Source organism: Vipera berus (genome assembly GCF_964194415.1).
Source record: "Vipera berus genome assembly, chromosome: 3".
Classification (NCBI taxonomy): Eukaryota; Metazoa; Chordata; class Lepidosauria; order Squamata; family Viperidae; genus Vipera; species Vipera berus.
In genome coordinates, this window is record NC_138204.1 from 206,500,096 (window position 1) to 206,514,092 (window position 13,997).

The 13,997-nt window shown below is 39.4% G+C and overlaps 1 protein-coding gene across 3 annotated transcripts in view; it reads right to left on the bottom strand.

Moving 5' to 3' along the window:
* Positions 1-13,997, bottom strand: part of ASAP1 (ArfGAP with SH3 domain, ankyrin repeat and PH domain 1) — a 107,198-nt gene that overhangs the window by 40,938 nt on the left and 52,263 nt on the right. For all 3 annotated transcript variants that reach the window (XM_081323303.1, XM_081323302.1, XM_081323301.1), the window contains exons 11-12: positions 6,564-6,664; positions 498-567 (exon numbers count right to left, since the gene is read on the bottom strand). In XM_081323303.1, the coding sequence (XP_081179429.1) occupies positions 498-567; positions 6,564-6,664 (171 nt within the window). The remainder of the gene's footprint in view (positions 1-497; positions 568-6,563; positions 6,665-13,997) is intronic.

Genomic DNA, 13,997 nt, shown 5'->3' on the forward strand with positions numbered 1-13,997 from the left:
CATCTTTCCGAGGAGCAAAGTCAAGGGAGAAACAGTTTCCAGCAAAAAAATGCCCATTTTGAAATATTGGATTCTCATTTATAATCACTACATTCATTTAACGACCACAGCAAAAAAAAAAAAAAAAAGGTCTTAAGATCACTTCCGGTGGGCACCTCAACTTACAACCAGTCCCAATTGGAGTCGTAAGTCGAGGACAGCTGTGTTCTACTGCTATTCAGTCAAAAATAAAATTAATCTAATATGATCTAATCACTAGACTAGCCTTGATATTAACTTCACTCCACAGGGTGGGGATAATTTATTTATTTATTTTTATTTTTATTTTATTAAATTTATATAGTGCCCTTTCCCGAAGGACTCAGGGCGGTTTACAGGGTATTTAAAATAACCAGTACAAAAGTTAAAAACAAATTTAAAAAAAAAAGATTAAATCATCCCTAAAATTAAAAACCCCAGTTAAAAATAATCATTTACAATATAAAAAGACTACTCACAGTTGCATGCGAAATGGTCAGGATTCCATTTTTAACTGTACATTTTCTTCTCTGCCAAACTTTACGTATGCTGATAAAAAAAAGCAATATGAATCAATCTGCTATTATTCAAAATTAAGATTTTTTTCCCCATCAGGTGCGGCAGAACAAGCAGGCACCATCTGATATACTTCCCGCATTTGTCAGAAATATACACAATTTGTATTTAAATGAAAAAAACCCCTATATTACTCAAGTACACAAATAGGACTACTGATAGAAGAGAATATTTGTAGCTCAGAGTAGAACAGTGGGGTCCTCGGTGTTCTCTGAGCTGGGTGGTTTCCTTGCAGATGTTCCGTTACCACACTAGGTAACATCATCAGTGCAATGGTTTGGTAATGAAACATCTGCAAGAAAACCACGCAGCTCAGAGAACACCAAGGACCCCACATAAATAGGACTTTTCTTCATAGGCAATTTTCACTGCTCCATTGAATTTCTTGAGTTTTATATACACTGCGTGCAATGACACACCACTAGGCAGTCAACCAGTCTACTATCTAAGAACGATGGAAAAGCGCAGGGTGTTAAAAATTAAAAAAAAAAACACCTAACTTTTAACTCACCTGTTGTATATCCCTTACCTCTGACAGAAACTCATTATTCAAAACAAATGACACTAAGTCAAGTTAGATTAAACTACTTAAATTTGTTAGCAAATAAATAAAAAACATACATAACTGTAAATATTTTTCAGAGTGCCTCTTTGAGGTACCTCCAGGGTCCACGAGCCCTGGGAGACATTTTGGGAGAACGCTCTTGCATGGCCTTGCGGCATCCAAAAACGGTAGGAGACAAGCCCGATTCTCATGCAGAAGATCAGGACCCTCTTGTGTGGCCCAAAGGGTCTGGAGGCCTGGCGTATCCCCCCAAATGAGATGACGTATCGCCTGTGCCAAGGGACTTCAAACTTGGCCAATTTAAGACTTGTGGACTTCAACTCCCAGAATTCCTCAGCCGGCATGGCTGGCTGAGGAATTCTGGGAGTTGAAGTCCACAAGTCTTAAATTGGCCAAGTTTGAAGACCCCTGACCTGTGCTGTGACAAACTTGTCTTAGATCTGTTACCACCAATCTAACAGCTAACAAATATGTTAGCATAAAGGTGTTAGCTTTGTTAACAACTAACAAAAATGGTGCAGAGTCTCCTTGAGCAGGGAGTTGGACTAGAAGACCTCCAAGGTCCCTTTCAACTGTTATTCTGTAATTCTGTAAACAGGGCAGGTGCAGACTTAGTTCTGCTTGACGATAATTCAGCAAAACTGGGTTGAAACAGCCACATTATTCTCCCCAGTATGAGTCCTATTTCTTCCAACTTTACAGTGCCAAAAGGCATTTTACTTTTCCTCATGCACAGTAGGTACCTTTCTGAAAAGAAAAGGCTGTGTTATTTTTTTTTTCCTGTTCCATGATCTACATTTTTCTTTACAAAAGCTCTTTCATTAGGCTTCTTACCAGGCCCTCGCCACAGGCCTGCACGTGTAATGACTAAGCATATGGGGAACAGCTACATTAATTTATCCATTCAATTAAAATAACACTAAATTAACATTTAACCAAACACCATACTGGTTTTGGACCTCCACCCCCCACACTTTTTTGACCCCTGCTAAATTGCACTTGATAGTCAAAGCTATGGTTTTCCCAGCAGTAATGTATGGCCGCGAGAGGTGGACCATAAATAAGGAAGGCTGAAATATTGATGCTTTTGAATTGTGGTGTTACAGAAGATGCTTGAAGTGTCCCTTGGACTGAAAGGAGATCCAATCAGTCAATCCTAAAGGAAATCAACCTTTACTGCTCTTTGGAAGACGGTGGATTGTTGTGAAAAATTGAAAGCAAAAGGAGAAGGGGACGGCAGAGGAGGAGATGGTTAGATAGTGTCATCAATGCAATGAACATGAGTTTTGGAAAACTGCGGAAAACGGTGGAGGAAAGGTGGGCCTGGTGTGCTATAGTCCATGGGGTCACTAAAAATTGGACATGACTTAGCAACTGAACAACTTCAACAAATTGCACCTCCTGATGGAAAGTTGGATTAGTTTTGATTTGCACAAACATAATAATAATAATAATAATAATAATAATAATAATAATAATAATAATAATAATAATAATAATAATAATAATAATAATAATTTGGAAGGGACCTTGGAGGTCATCTAGTCCAACCCCCTGCTCAGGCAGGAAACCCTATACCATTTCAGACAAGTGGCTGGCCAGTCTCTTCTTAAAAACTTCCAGTGTTGGAGCATTCACTACTTCTGGAGGCAGGTTGTTCCACTGGTTAATTGTTCTAACTGTCAGGAAGTTTCTCCTTAGTTCCAGGTTGCTTCTCTCCTTGACTAGTTTCCATCCGTTGCTTCTTGTCCTGCCTTCAGGTGCTTTGGAGAATAGCTTGACTCCCTCTTCTTTGTGGCAGCCCCTGAGATATTGGAACACTGCTATCATGTCACCCCTCCCCCTTCTCTTCATTAAACTACACATACCCAATTCCAGCAACCGTTCCCTATATGTTTTAGCCTCCAGTCCCCCAATCATCTTTGTTGCTCTTCTCTGTACTCTTTCTAGAGTCTCGACATCTTTTTTACATCGTGGTGACCAAAACTGGATGCAGTATTCCAGGTGTGGCCTTACCAAGGCATTGTAAAGTGGTATTAGTACTTCACACGATCTTGATTCTATCCCTCTGTTAATGCAGCCAAGCACTGTGTTGGCTTTTTTGGCAGTTGCAGCACACTGCTGGCTCATATTGAAGTGATTGTTCACTAGGACTCCGAGATCCCTCTCACAGTTACTACTATTGAGCAAGGTACCACTATACCAGTGCATTTGATTTTTCCTGCCTAAATGTAGAACCTTACTTTTTTCACAATTGAATTTCATTTTGTTAGATAGTGCCCAGTGTTCAAGTCTGTCCAGATCCTCCTGTAGTCTGTCCAGATTATGCTTAACATCATTATTTCTTTATTCATAAAAATTACTGGCTCACCTACTAACACACACCTGGAAATCTTATTAATTTCAGTTCAAAGATTTAGACCGGGGGTGTCCAACTTTGACAACTTTAAGACCTGTGGGCTTCAAGTCCCAGAAGCGTGGCTGGCTGGGGAATTCTGGGATTTGAAGTCCACAAGTCTTAAAGTTGCCAAAGTTGTTGGCTATTCCTGTTTTAGAGAGATCAGAATATGCAGAAATTTAATGCACAACGATGGCCTTTCTACTATGTCAATTAATACGTAATGAACAACAAGCATCTCATTAAAAGATAAAGACTGAACTTTAAAATTATTGACATGTTTAGTCATATTTGCTCAGATCTGAATGCGTTATTACATTCCACTGGGTTATAATAAATGGAGTTTGGGCTGAATCTTTAATTATACTTAATATTTACTTTTTACTTTTACTTTTATTAAATTTGTATACCGCCCTTCTCCCGAAGGACTCAGGGCGGTTAACAGGGCATATATAAATAACAATACAAAAATTAAAAAGGAATTAAACAAATGCCCAATTAAAGATTACAATAGCAATAAAAGACCCATTAAAAACCCTAACGTTCCCCATCAGGCCAGACCAGCTAGTTCAAATAAGTGGGTCTTTAACCCGCGCCGGAAGGAGCGAAGGTCCGGTGCCATCAGGAGCTCAACCGGCAGTTGGTTCCATAATGCCGGAGCACCCACAGAGAAGGCCCTCCCCCTGGGGGCCACCAGTCGACATTCCCTGACCGGAGGCACCCTGAGGAGGCCCTGTCTGTGGGCACGCACAGGGCGGAGGGGAGTTGACGCCGGCAGCAGGTGGTCCTCGAGGTACCCTGGACCCATGCCATGTAAGGACTTGAAGATCATAACCAAAACCTTGAACCTCACCCGGAAGACAACTGGTAACCAATGCAGCTCGCGGAGCAAAGGTGTAACATGGGAGTACCGGGAAACTCCCAAGACAACTCTCGCGGCCGCATTCTGTACCAGTTGAAGCCTCTCTATCAGAGTTAGGAAGAGGGTTGAAAGAGATTGATTTTTTTTTTTTTTTTGGAAGTGGGGATTTGTGACTGATCAATAAAACAGCAATAAAACAGGCTGCCTTCCTAGGCAATTTTATTTTTCTGATTTATGGGCAAATAACCTTGAGACTGCACAGTGCTCAGCTACGAAATGGGACATTATGGTTAAGAGTTCTGGCACCACGTCTAGTTTCTTTATTGCGTGTTTCGATTTCTCAGGAATGTGTATGTCGTGCCAGCTTAGGAAAAAAATGTATTTCAAATACATGCGGATTGATTTTTAAAAAATAAATAAAGCATGAATATTAAAAAGAAATACAGGTAGTCTTCGACTTACAAACTATTAGTTTAGTGACCATTCAAAGCTACAACGACACTGAAAAAGTGACTTACAACTGCATAATTCACTTAACAACCGTGGCAAAAAGTTGTAAAATCAGGTGCAGCTGACTTAACCACACTTGCTTAGCCATGGAAATTCTGCCCCCAATTGTGGTCATAAGTTGAGGACTACCTGTACTTAGACTTATTTTCTTCAAGCAACCTATAAATACATGATCCCTTCAAACCCAAGTCAATTCCTTTTTATGATTAGTGCATTTAGCACATAAAATCCCTACAACAGCTTTTCAATTGTTACGTCAAACCGAGGTGAACCGAGCTGAAAAATGAATCTTCCTTTTCTAACACATGAAATATATTTATGTGTATCCTTTGTAAAAAAAATATTTTAAAATGCCTATTTATTAGCTATATAAAAACAGATTTATACCACAGTCTCAACCAACCATGTGCTTCCCTTGAGCTGCTGTGAGATGTTTGATTGGACAAGAATGGAGTGTAGTGTAGTGTAGTGTAGTATAATGTAGTGGAATGGAATGGGATAGAATAGAATAGAATAGAATAGAATAGAATAGAATAGAATAGAATAGAATAGAATAGAATAGAATAGAATAGAATAGAATAGAAACATCTTGTCTGGAATAGAATAGAATAGAATAGAATAGAATAGAATAGAATAGAATAGAATAGAATAGAATAGAATAGAATAGAATAGAATAGAATAGAATAGAATAGAAACATCTTGTCTGGAATAGAATAGAATAGAATAGAATAGAATAGAATAGAATAGAATAGAATAGAATAGAAACATCTTGTCTAGAATAGAATAGAATAGAATAGAATAGAATAGAATAGAATAGAATAGAATAGAATAGAATAGAATAGAATAGAATAGAATAGAATAGAATAGAACAGAATAGAACAGAATAGAATAGAAACATCTTGTCTGAAATAGAATAGAACAGAATAGAATAGAACAGAACAGAACAGAACAGAACAGAATAGAATAGAATAGAATCATCTTGTCTGGAATAGAATAGAATAGAATAGAATAGAATAGAATAGAATAGAATAGAATAGAATAGAATAGAATAGAATAGAATAGAATAGAATAGAATAGAATAGAATAGAATAGAATAGAAGAATAGAATAGAATAGAATAGAATAGAATAGAATAGAATAGAATAGAATAGAATAGAATAGAATAGAATCATCTTGTCTGGAATAGAATAGAATAGAATAGAATAGAATAGAATAGAATAGAATAGAATAGAATAGAATAGAATAGAATAGAATGTGGCATGGAATGGAATGGAATAGAAAGTGGCATGGCATGGCATGGCGTGGCATGGCATAGAATAGAATAGAAATGGAACAGAACAGAACAGAACAAAACAGAACAGTTGGAAGGGACCTTGGAGGCCTTCTACTCCAACCTCTTGCTCAGGCAGGAAACCCTATACCATTTCAGACAAAATGGCTGTCCGTTCTCTTCTTGGAGCAAAAGTTCTCACCAGCATTAACAGAAGCCAATTTTTGAAATGCTGGAAGGTTTTGAATGCAATAAATGGAATACAAAATACTTGCTCTATTCCAAGAAGGCAGTTCTGCATTTTAAAAAAAAATCATTTCATTGTATTAATTCATCTGTCAAAGATCGTAGTGTGAAATCCATACCCATCGCTTTTCTTTAAAAGGTATCCCTTTTTTTCACTGCCGTATTCTTTATTTCCCTGAAGTTGATGCATGCTGTATCCTCCTTGCCGGCTCTGTGAATCCTAGACAGTAAGAAAGGGACAAATATATTGATATTTTCCTTCCCCTGATTAGATCTTTGTTTTCTTTGCTTCACCTTAATTCCTTTATTTACAGAACTACAGCACAGAGAATGATTTCGTTTACAGAAGACTGGGACACAGACTGTGTGTGTATATATATATATATTGGCTTAGCAGATAAAGGATTATTGCATACTTCCACAGTGCCAAATAGCTCTGAATGAAAATCTTAGCAGCACATTTAGTTAAAAATAAAATCAGAATGTACGATGGAAAAAACATAGAAGAGATGGAAGCAAGCAAGCTATATACACACATGTAAAACACATGTACGGTATATTGATTGTTCAATGATATTTCCAACATCTCATTTTTGTTCTTGGGTTTGAAATTCGAATGAAATTCAAAGGTATACATGTGCGGATGTCTGTATATACCTATGGTAAACATACACAAATACACAAGCCTGATGAAAAATGTGACTGACAGTGACGACAAGATCTGCAAATTTACTGTGAATATAATAGCCATTAATGCATTGACTTACTCTCCTAGACTTCGATCAGAGAAGGCAAAAAAAAAAAGAGAGAGAGAGAGAGAGAGAGAGAGAGAGAGAGAAAGAGAAAAGACAATTTATTTTTCTAAAAGGATAATACTTTGCAGCCTATTTCAATTCTCAACACTTAGCAAGGGGTGTAATAAAAAATAGTCAGAAAGGATCAGACAATTGTTTTTCTTTTATAATAAAATTCTTAATGCCAATAGAAAGATGTGACACAAATCCCCACAGAAATTGTGTATACAGGGAACTTAGCAACCATTCATAGTTACAATGGACCTTCCCAGGATACTTGCAACCCTATTCCAAAATTCCAATGGCTATCCCCACCCCGTAGTCATGTGACTGCATTTTGGGTGCTCGGCAACTGGCCCATCTTTATGGCAGTTTGCAATATCCTGTGGTCACGTGGCCACAATTTACAATATTTGGTGTTGTTGTTTTTTTGCTGTAAGTTGGCGTTTACTTCTGGTTTTTCCACCAAAAAAGAGAGCACCCATTGCAAATAGTGGATTTGCTAACAATCACTGCAAAAAAAAAAAGGTCATAAAATTGGGTGCGATCACACGATGTACCTCCTAAACACTGGCACAACTTACGACTGTAATTCCAGGCTTAAATTCGATCATAAGTCGAAGATCACCTGTTATGTATGTTTTTTTAAAGATAGAACAGAACAGCAATACCAAGAGCTTACTGACAGCCATTCTGTAGCGTATGCTCTGATAAATGGCCACTGATTCTGAATTTGAAATTAACGACACTAAAATTTAACCACAATTCCCCCCTTTCCCTATGTTTCACTTTCGTTAAGATTTGTTGAATCTGAAACAAGAGCACTTGATTTCCCACAAGATCGGAGTCCTTTTCTTTGCATCGTGTCAACTAACATGCGACTCAGTGAGTACAACGTTGTTTTGGATAGAGTGGGTAAATTTGGGAAACACAGAAAAATCCCCGTAAGGAGATTTTTCCCCCCTACCCCCAAATGTAACACCAGAACACCCTTTCATTCTTCTCCATGCTTCTGTTTCCCAAACTGTTTTCCTCCTCCACACTTCCCTACGTAGATCCAGAATGGCAACGACGTTCTTGCAATTTTTACAGGGAACAAAGCACCGAAGGAGATGATCCGGTTAGCAGGGAAGAATTTTACACTATGCACTTGCTCTACCTTCTACTTTTAACATCAGCCTTGAGAAAATTATCATTATTATTATTGTTATTGAATGGGGCACTAATTAGAAACTCATGATAAGTTCGCCTATTTTCCTACAAACACTTTCCACGAAGTCACTGTGGAAAACAGTACACAAGACGCCAAGTTTAATGTTGCTCCCTTCCATCATGCAAAATCGCAGATTTCCGAGACGATTTAACAAAAAAGCTCTATACTGAAGAGTTATTTGAAGGGGAGGCACATGCCCATGTACTAGAGCAACAAATCTAACTTTTTAATCCCATCCTACATGCCCAGGGAGCAAAATGACCTTTGGAGTGTGTTGGTGTTTCATTCACAGCAACTGGGCAGGGCTAGTGTTGAACAGTAGAACTGGAAAAGGGGAAAAAACCTATTGTGAATAAATGAGATATATTACTCATATTTCTGTACCGCTTCTTTCCATTAAATGGGTCTCCCAGTAGTAATGTATGGCCGTGAGAGTTGGACCATAAGGAAGGCTGAGCCCCAAAGAACTGATGCTTTACAATTGTGGAGTTGGAGGAGACCCTTGAAGAGTCCACTGGACTGCAAGGAGATCCAATCAGTCAATCCTAAAGGAAGTCAACCCTGACTGCTCTTTGGAAGGACACAGACTGTAACTGAAGCTCAAATACTTTGGCCACCTAATGACAAGAGAGGACTCCTTGGAGAAGACCCTGATTGTTGGGAAAGATTGAAGGCAAAAGGAGAAGATAAGATAATCTTTATTGTCACTTTACTGTGGGCTCAACGGCAAAACATCAAAAATGAAATTTAGTTGCCCACTCTCAAAAGTGTACACATACATAACACACATTTAAAACATACTATATACAACATATGTACAGACCTACATCCTTACATATAAGTAACATATAAATATTAATCACTGTCAATCTTGAATATATAACAGAGTTCACAAGGTTAATACTGTATGGAACAAAACTGTGGCTGAATCTGGATGTTCTGGATGTTCTGCTGTTCTGGATGTTCTACTTCGGATACCATGGAGCCCCCTCCTCCCAGAAGGTAACAAGGAAAACAGGTTGTGAAGAGGATGAGTCGTGTCCCAGATAATCTTACAGACCCTGTTCAAACAATGCTTCTGTGCTATGTCCTGGATGGGAGGGAGGGAACTGCCAATGATCTTTTCGGCCATCCTCACCACTTCTCTGCACCGCCTTCCGTCTGAAGCAGGGATGCTTCCAAACCAGACTGTGATGCAAAGGGGATGGCAGAGGAGTAGATAGTGTCATCAACACAATGAACATCATTTGGGGCAAATTCCAGGAGACAATGGAGGACAGGGGGAGCGGGGGGGCTGGAGTGCTATGGTCCATGGGGTTGCCAAGAGTTGGACACGACTTAGCGACTTGAAGAACAACAAGAAGTAGATAATGTGTAGGAATGACCTTGGGAGGCAGGAGGAAATCTTGCAGCCAGGGCAATGTCCTGGAAGAGGCAGCTCAGTTCATGACATCAGTCTTGCAAGGTAGCCCAGACAAGAAACACGACCAGATGATGTAATCCTATCTTATTGTAAGGCTGCTGTCAACTCTACAACGAACCTGGCGAATCCATCTTGATTGTTCTAGGTTGCCACAAGAAAGGGTGGGGGTGTGGAGTATTTTCGCTAGTCTAAACAATTCTGAGTCCTGTGGGAGCTAAGGTCAGTTAGCTTACAGCAGGGGTCTTCAAACGTGGCACTTTTAGGACTTGTGGACTTCAACTCTGGGAGTTGAAGTCCAAAAGTCATAAAAGGGCCACGTTTGAAGACCTCTGCCTTAGAGGGTTAGGCGTTTTATTGGAAAGCCCGCCACGTTTTTCTATTGGCGAGCGTAACTGATTGCATAGCACTGGGGTGGGAAATTTGACTTTGTAGTAGTGTAACTCCTTGGAGGGAATTTCAGACTTGGTTTCACTTTTGACCGTGCAGATATTTTGTAACCAATAAACATGTTCTTTGAGGAAGCCTCTAGCCTCGGAGTTCTGATTTAGTTAGTCTTAAGCATCGGAACCATGACAGCTACATTAACAGAATCTTGCAAGACTTCAACTATTTTCTGCCTCCTCTGTTTTTAGTCTCTGGAAGACTAAAAATGCTCCCAATGCTTTCCTACTAGCTGCAGACTGAGCTGCCAAAGAGCTATGGTGGCCCAGTGGTTAGAATGCAGTACTGCAGGTTAACTCTGCCCACTGACAGGAGTTCGATCCTGACCGGCTCAAGGTTAACTCAGCCTGCCATCCTTCCAAGGTCAGTAAAATGAGGACCCAGATTGTTGGGGGCGATATGCTGACTCTGTAAACCGCTTAGAGAGGGCTGTAAAGCACTGTGAAGTGGTATATAAGTCTAAGTGCTATTGCTATTGCTATTATCAGACCGTAGACCTTTTTCTGTTTCCCAGAGTCATTTCCACACACAGGTAGTCTTTGACTTATAACCCCACAATTTCCGTCACTAAGTGAGGCAGTTGTTAAGTGAGTTTTGCCCCATTTTATTACTTTTCTTTCCACAGTTGTTAAGTGAATCTGGCTTCCCCATTGACCTTGCTGGCCAGAAGGTTGCAAAAGGTGATCACATGACCTCGGGGGCACTGCAACTGTCATAAATACTAACCAGTTGCTGAGCATACAATCACATGACCGCAGGGATGCTGCAACGGACATAAGTATGAAAATTGATCATAAGTCACTTTTTCCAGTGTCATTGTAATTTTGAATGGTCACTAAGTGACCATTGGTTCAGGTATGTCGAGGACTACCTGAACAATCACAGGGAGGCTCCAGGAACTTTGCACTGATTGCAGGAACTTGGGAGGAAGACAAAGTAACCATAATAGTTTCTGAATATAAGAGCTTTCCCCGAGAGTTACTTGCAAATATCTGGCAGCGTTCACAGCCTGTTTTCCCAAGGGACAAGAAGCAAAAGTTGAATCCTCACAAGGAAGAAGCTTGCTGTTACAACAATGCCATTCGTGGGATGAACCTTTAGCCCATATGGCTAAAGCCACTAGACAAGAGAGTGGAAGTGATCATCCACATCCTTCAATCCTCCATGTATAAAAATGAAGAGTAAATTAAGTTTAAAGAGCTAGGCCAGGGATGTCCAATCTTGATAATTCTACATCTCATGGACTTAAACTCCCAGAATTATCCAGCCAGCTATGATGGCTGGGGAATTCTGGGATTTGAAGTCTACAGGTCTTAAAAGTTACCAAGCTTGGACACCCCTTAGCCAGGGTGGCTAGGGACTTCTAGAAGTTGAACTCCACAAGTCTTAAAAGTTGCCAGGGTTGGACGCCCCTGAGCTAAGCTATTTAAAGTTGAATCAAAGAGAACAAAGTAAAACAAAGCAATGTTCTAGAACAAAAACACAGGAAGCTCCAGAAATGGAAGAGTTATCATTATGGTAATCACCATAATGAAAGGATTCCAGGGGAAGATACATTTAGGCAGGGTTGTTGAGCATCGGATAAATGAAAGACGGTAATGGCTGAATTAAACTAGCACCAATAAAATGCTAAGCATCCTGGAACTGGGTGTTTTAAAGTACTTCCTTCAACTATTTAAGCCTAACTGGCCTTTGAGACGGCCACAAAAATATGGGTCACCGTGCTACTTGCAGGCCATTAAATTGGCAGGCATGGGAAAAACAAGCTTCTCCGTGGAGTTTGTGGCTACATAATTCTCTTTCAAAGATATAATTTCTACTTCCTCCGCAGACTGTTTTCAATTGGAATCTAAAGAACTGTTTTTGCATCTGTTTTGCAAAATCTGATCTTAAAAGGAGAATTTAAAGGTTGTTGTCATTTTATTTCAGATTCTGGAATGAAATCTGTTTCTGTGTGATTCTTATTGTAAAGGTTGCATTCTTTTAATCACGAAGTTTAAATTATGTCTCCTTTTGAAAAAGATGTTTCAGCCCTGAAATGTACCAGAAAAGTTATTAAAATACAGTATTGTTTCTTAGCTTTTCACCAAAAAATACTTTAATGATTCATTTAGCAATCAGTTTCAGTCAGAGTTAGAACTTGTTCTCCAAAGAAACAAAATAGGTTTTGAATAGTTTTAATGGTGACCTACAAAAACCTTGTGAGGGATGGTTTTCATTCATTCTTTCCCACAAAATCTTAAATTAATGTGAACTAATTTGCCCAAGGAAATAAATATTTCTCTAAACTCAGGTAGGATACATAATGCACAGTCCACTAAAGGAATAAAGTGGCTTCATTTTTAAAAATGTGGAAGGGCAAAGCAGAGACGAATAAACATATAAAAAGCATACTCACTTTAATGCTATCTAGGCTAAATAAACTATGACTATGGTTAATTTTGCCCATTGCCAATGCATGAAGAAAGTCACTATTAAAGAATTTTATAAGCAGCACTTACACATTCTTCTGAGCATATCTGGGTTTGGCAAAATAAGAATCAGTGAGCATTGCCACCTGATTCTCAGATTGAGAAGGTGACGGCTATTATTTTATTAAAACTCTTTTATTCCACTTTTTAACTCAGTGGGCTATAGAATATTAATCTAAAGGTGAACACTACAGTAATATTAGATGCAATTCATTGGTTGTCAATCATAAAGCCCTTTGAGACTTAGGATCTGGTTACTTATAAGACCAACTTCCTTCTCTTTCTGTCTGACTTATCTTATCTGAAAGGGTTTCTGCATTCTGAGCCCCCTCCGTGAATGCTGTCATTCACGGAGTAAGTAACACCAGCTGCCTGCAATTAGTGCAGGTTCGCATCCCACCAGGCTCAAGGTTGACTCAGCCTTCCATCCTTCTGAGGTAGGTAAAATGAGGACCCAGATTGTTGGGGGCAATTAAGCTGACTTTGTAATAATGCCGCTTGGGGTGTGTGTGAAAGCCCTAATAAGCAGGCATATACATAGAATGAAGGCTACTGCTAAGCTTGTAAGCCGCCCTGAGTCTTCGGAGAAGGGCGGGATATAAATGGAATTAAAATAAAATAAAAAAATCTTGAAGAAGAATGGAATGGAATGGAACAGAACGCAATAGAATAGAAGAACAGAGCTGGAAGGGACGTTGGAGGTCTTCTAGTCCAACACCCTGCTGAAACAGGAGACTTTATACTATTTCAGACAAGTGGTTGTCCAATCTTTTCTTAAAACCTCCAGTGATGAAGCATTACAACTTCTGAAGGCAAGCCATTCCACTGATTGATTAATGGTCTGTGGGATCGGCCTTGGGAGGAGGAAGAGCAACAATGGTGCAGTAAGAGACCTCTTAGCCCACAGAAGGAATGGAGATGTGGAAAGCATCTCAGACCCTTCTCTAGTTCCCTGGAAAGTGAAGGCAATGGAGCAGAGATGTGTTTTGAGACTTGCAAGATTGATGCCAGTCCTTCCAGACAAGAAATCAACATCCTAAGTAATGACATACCTTTATTATGAGGCTATAACAACATAATCTCTTGAGGTGCTTTCCACACACCTCATTTCTTCTGTGAGCTTAGGAGACAGGCTTTATCTTAAGCTGTGTGTACCCTATAAAACAATATCCTCCCAAAATGATGAAATGGTGTGTGCAAATGACCTTGGC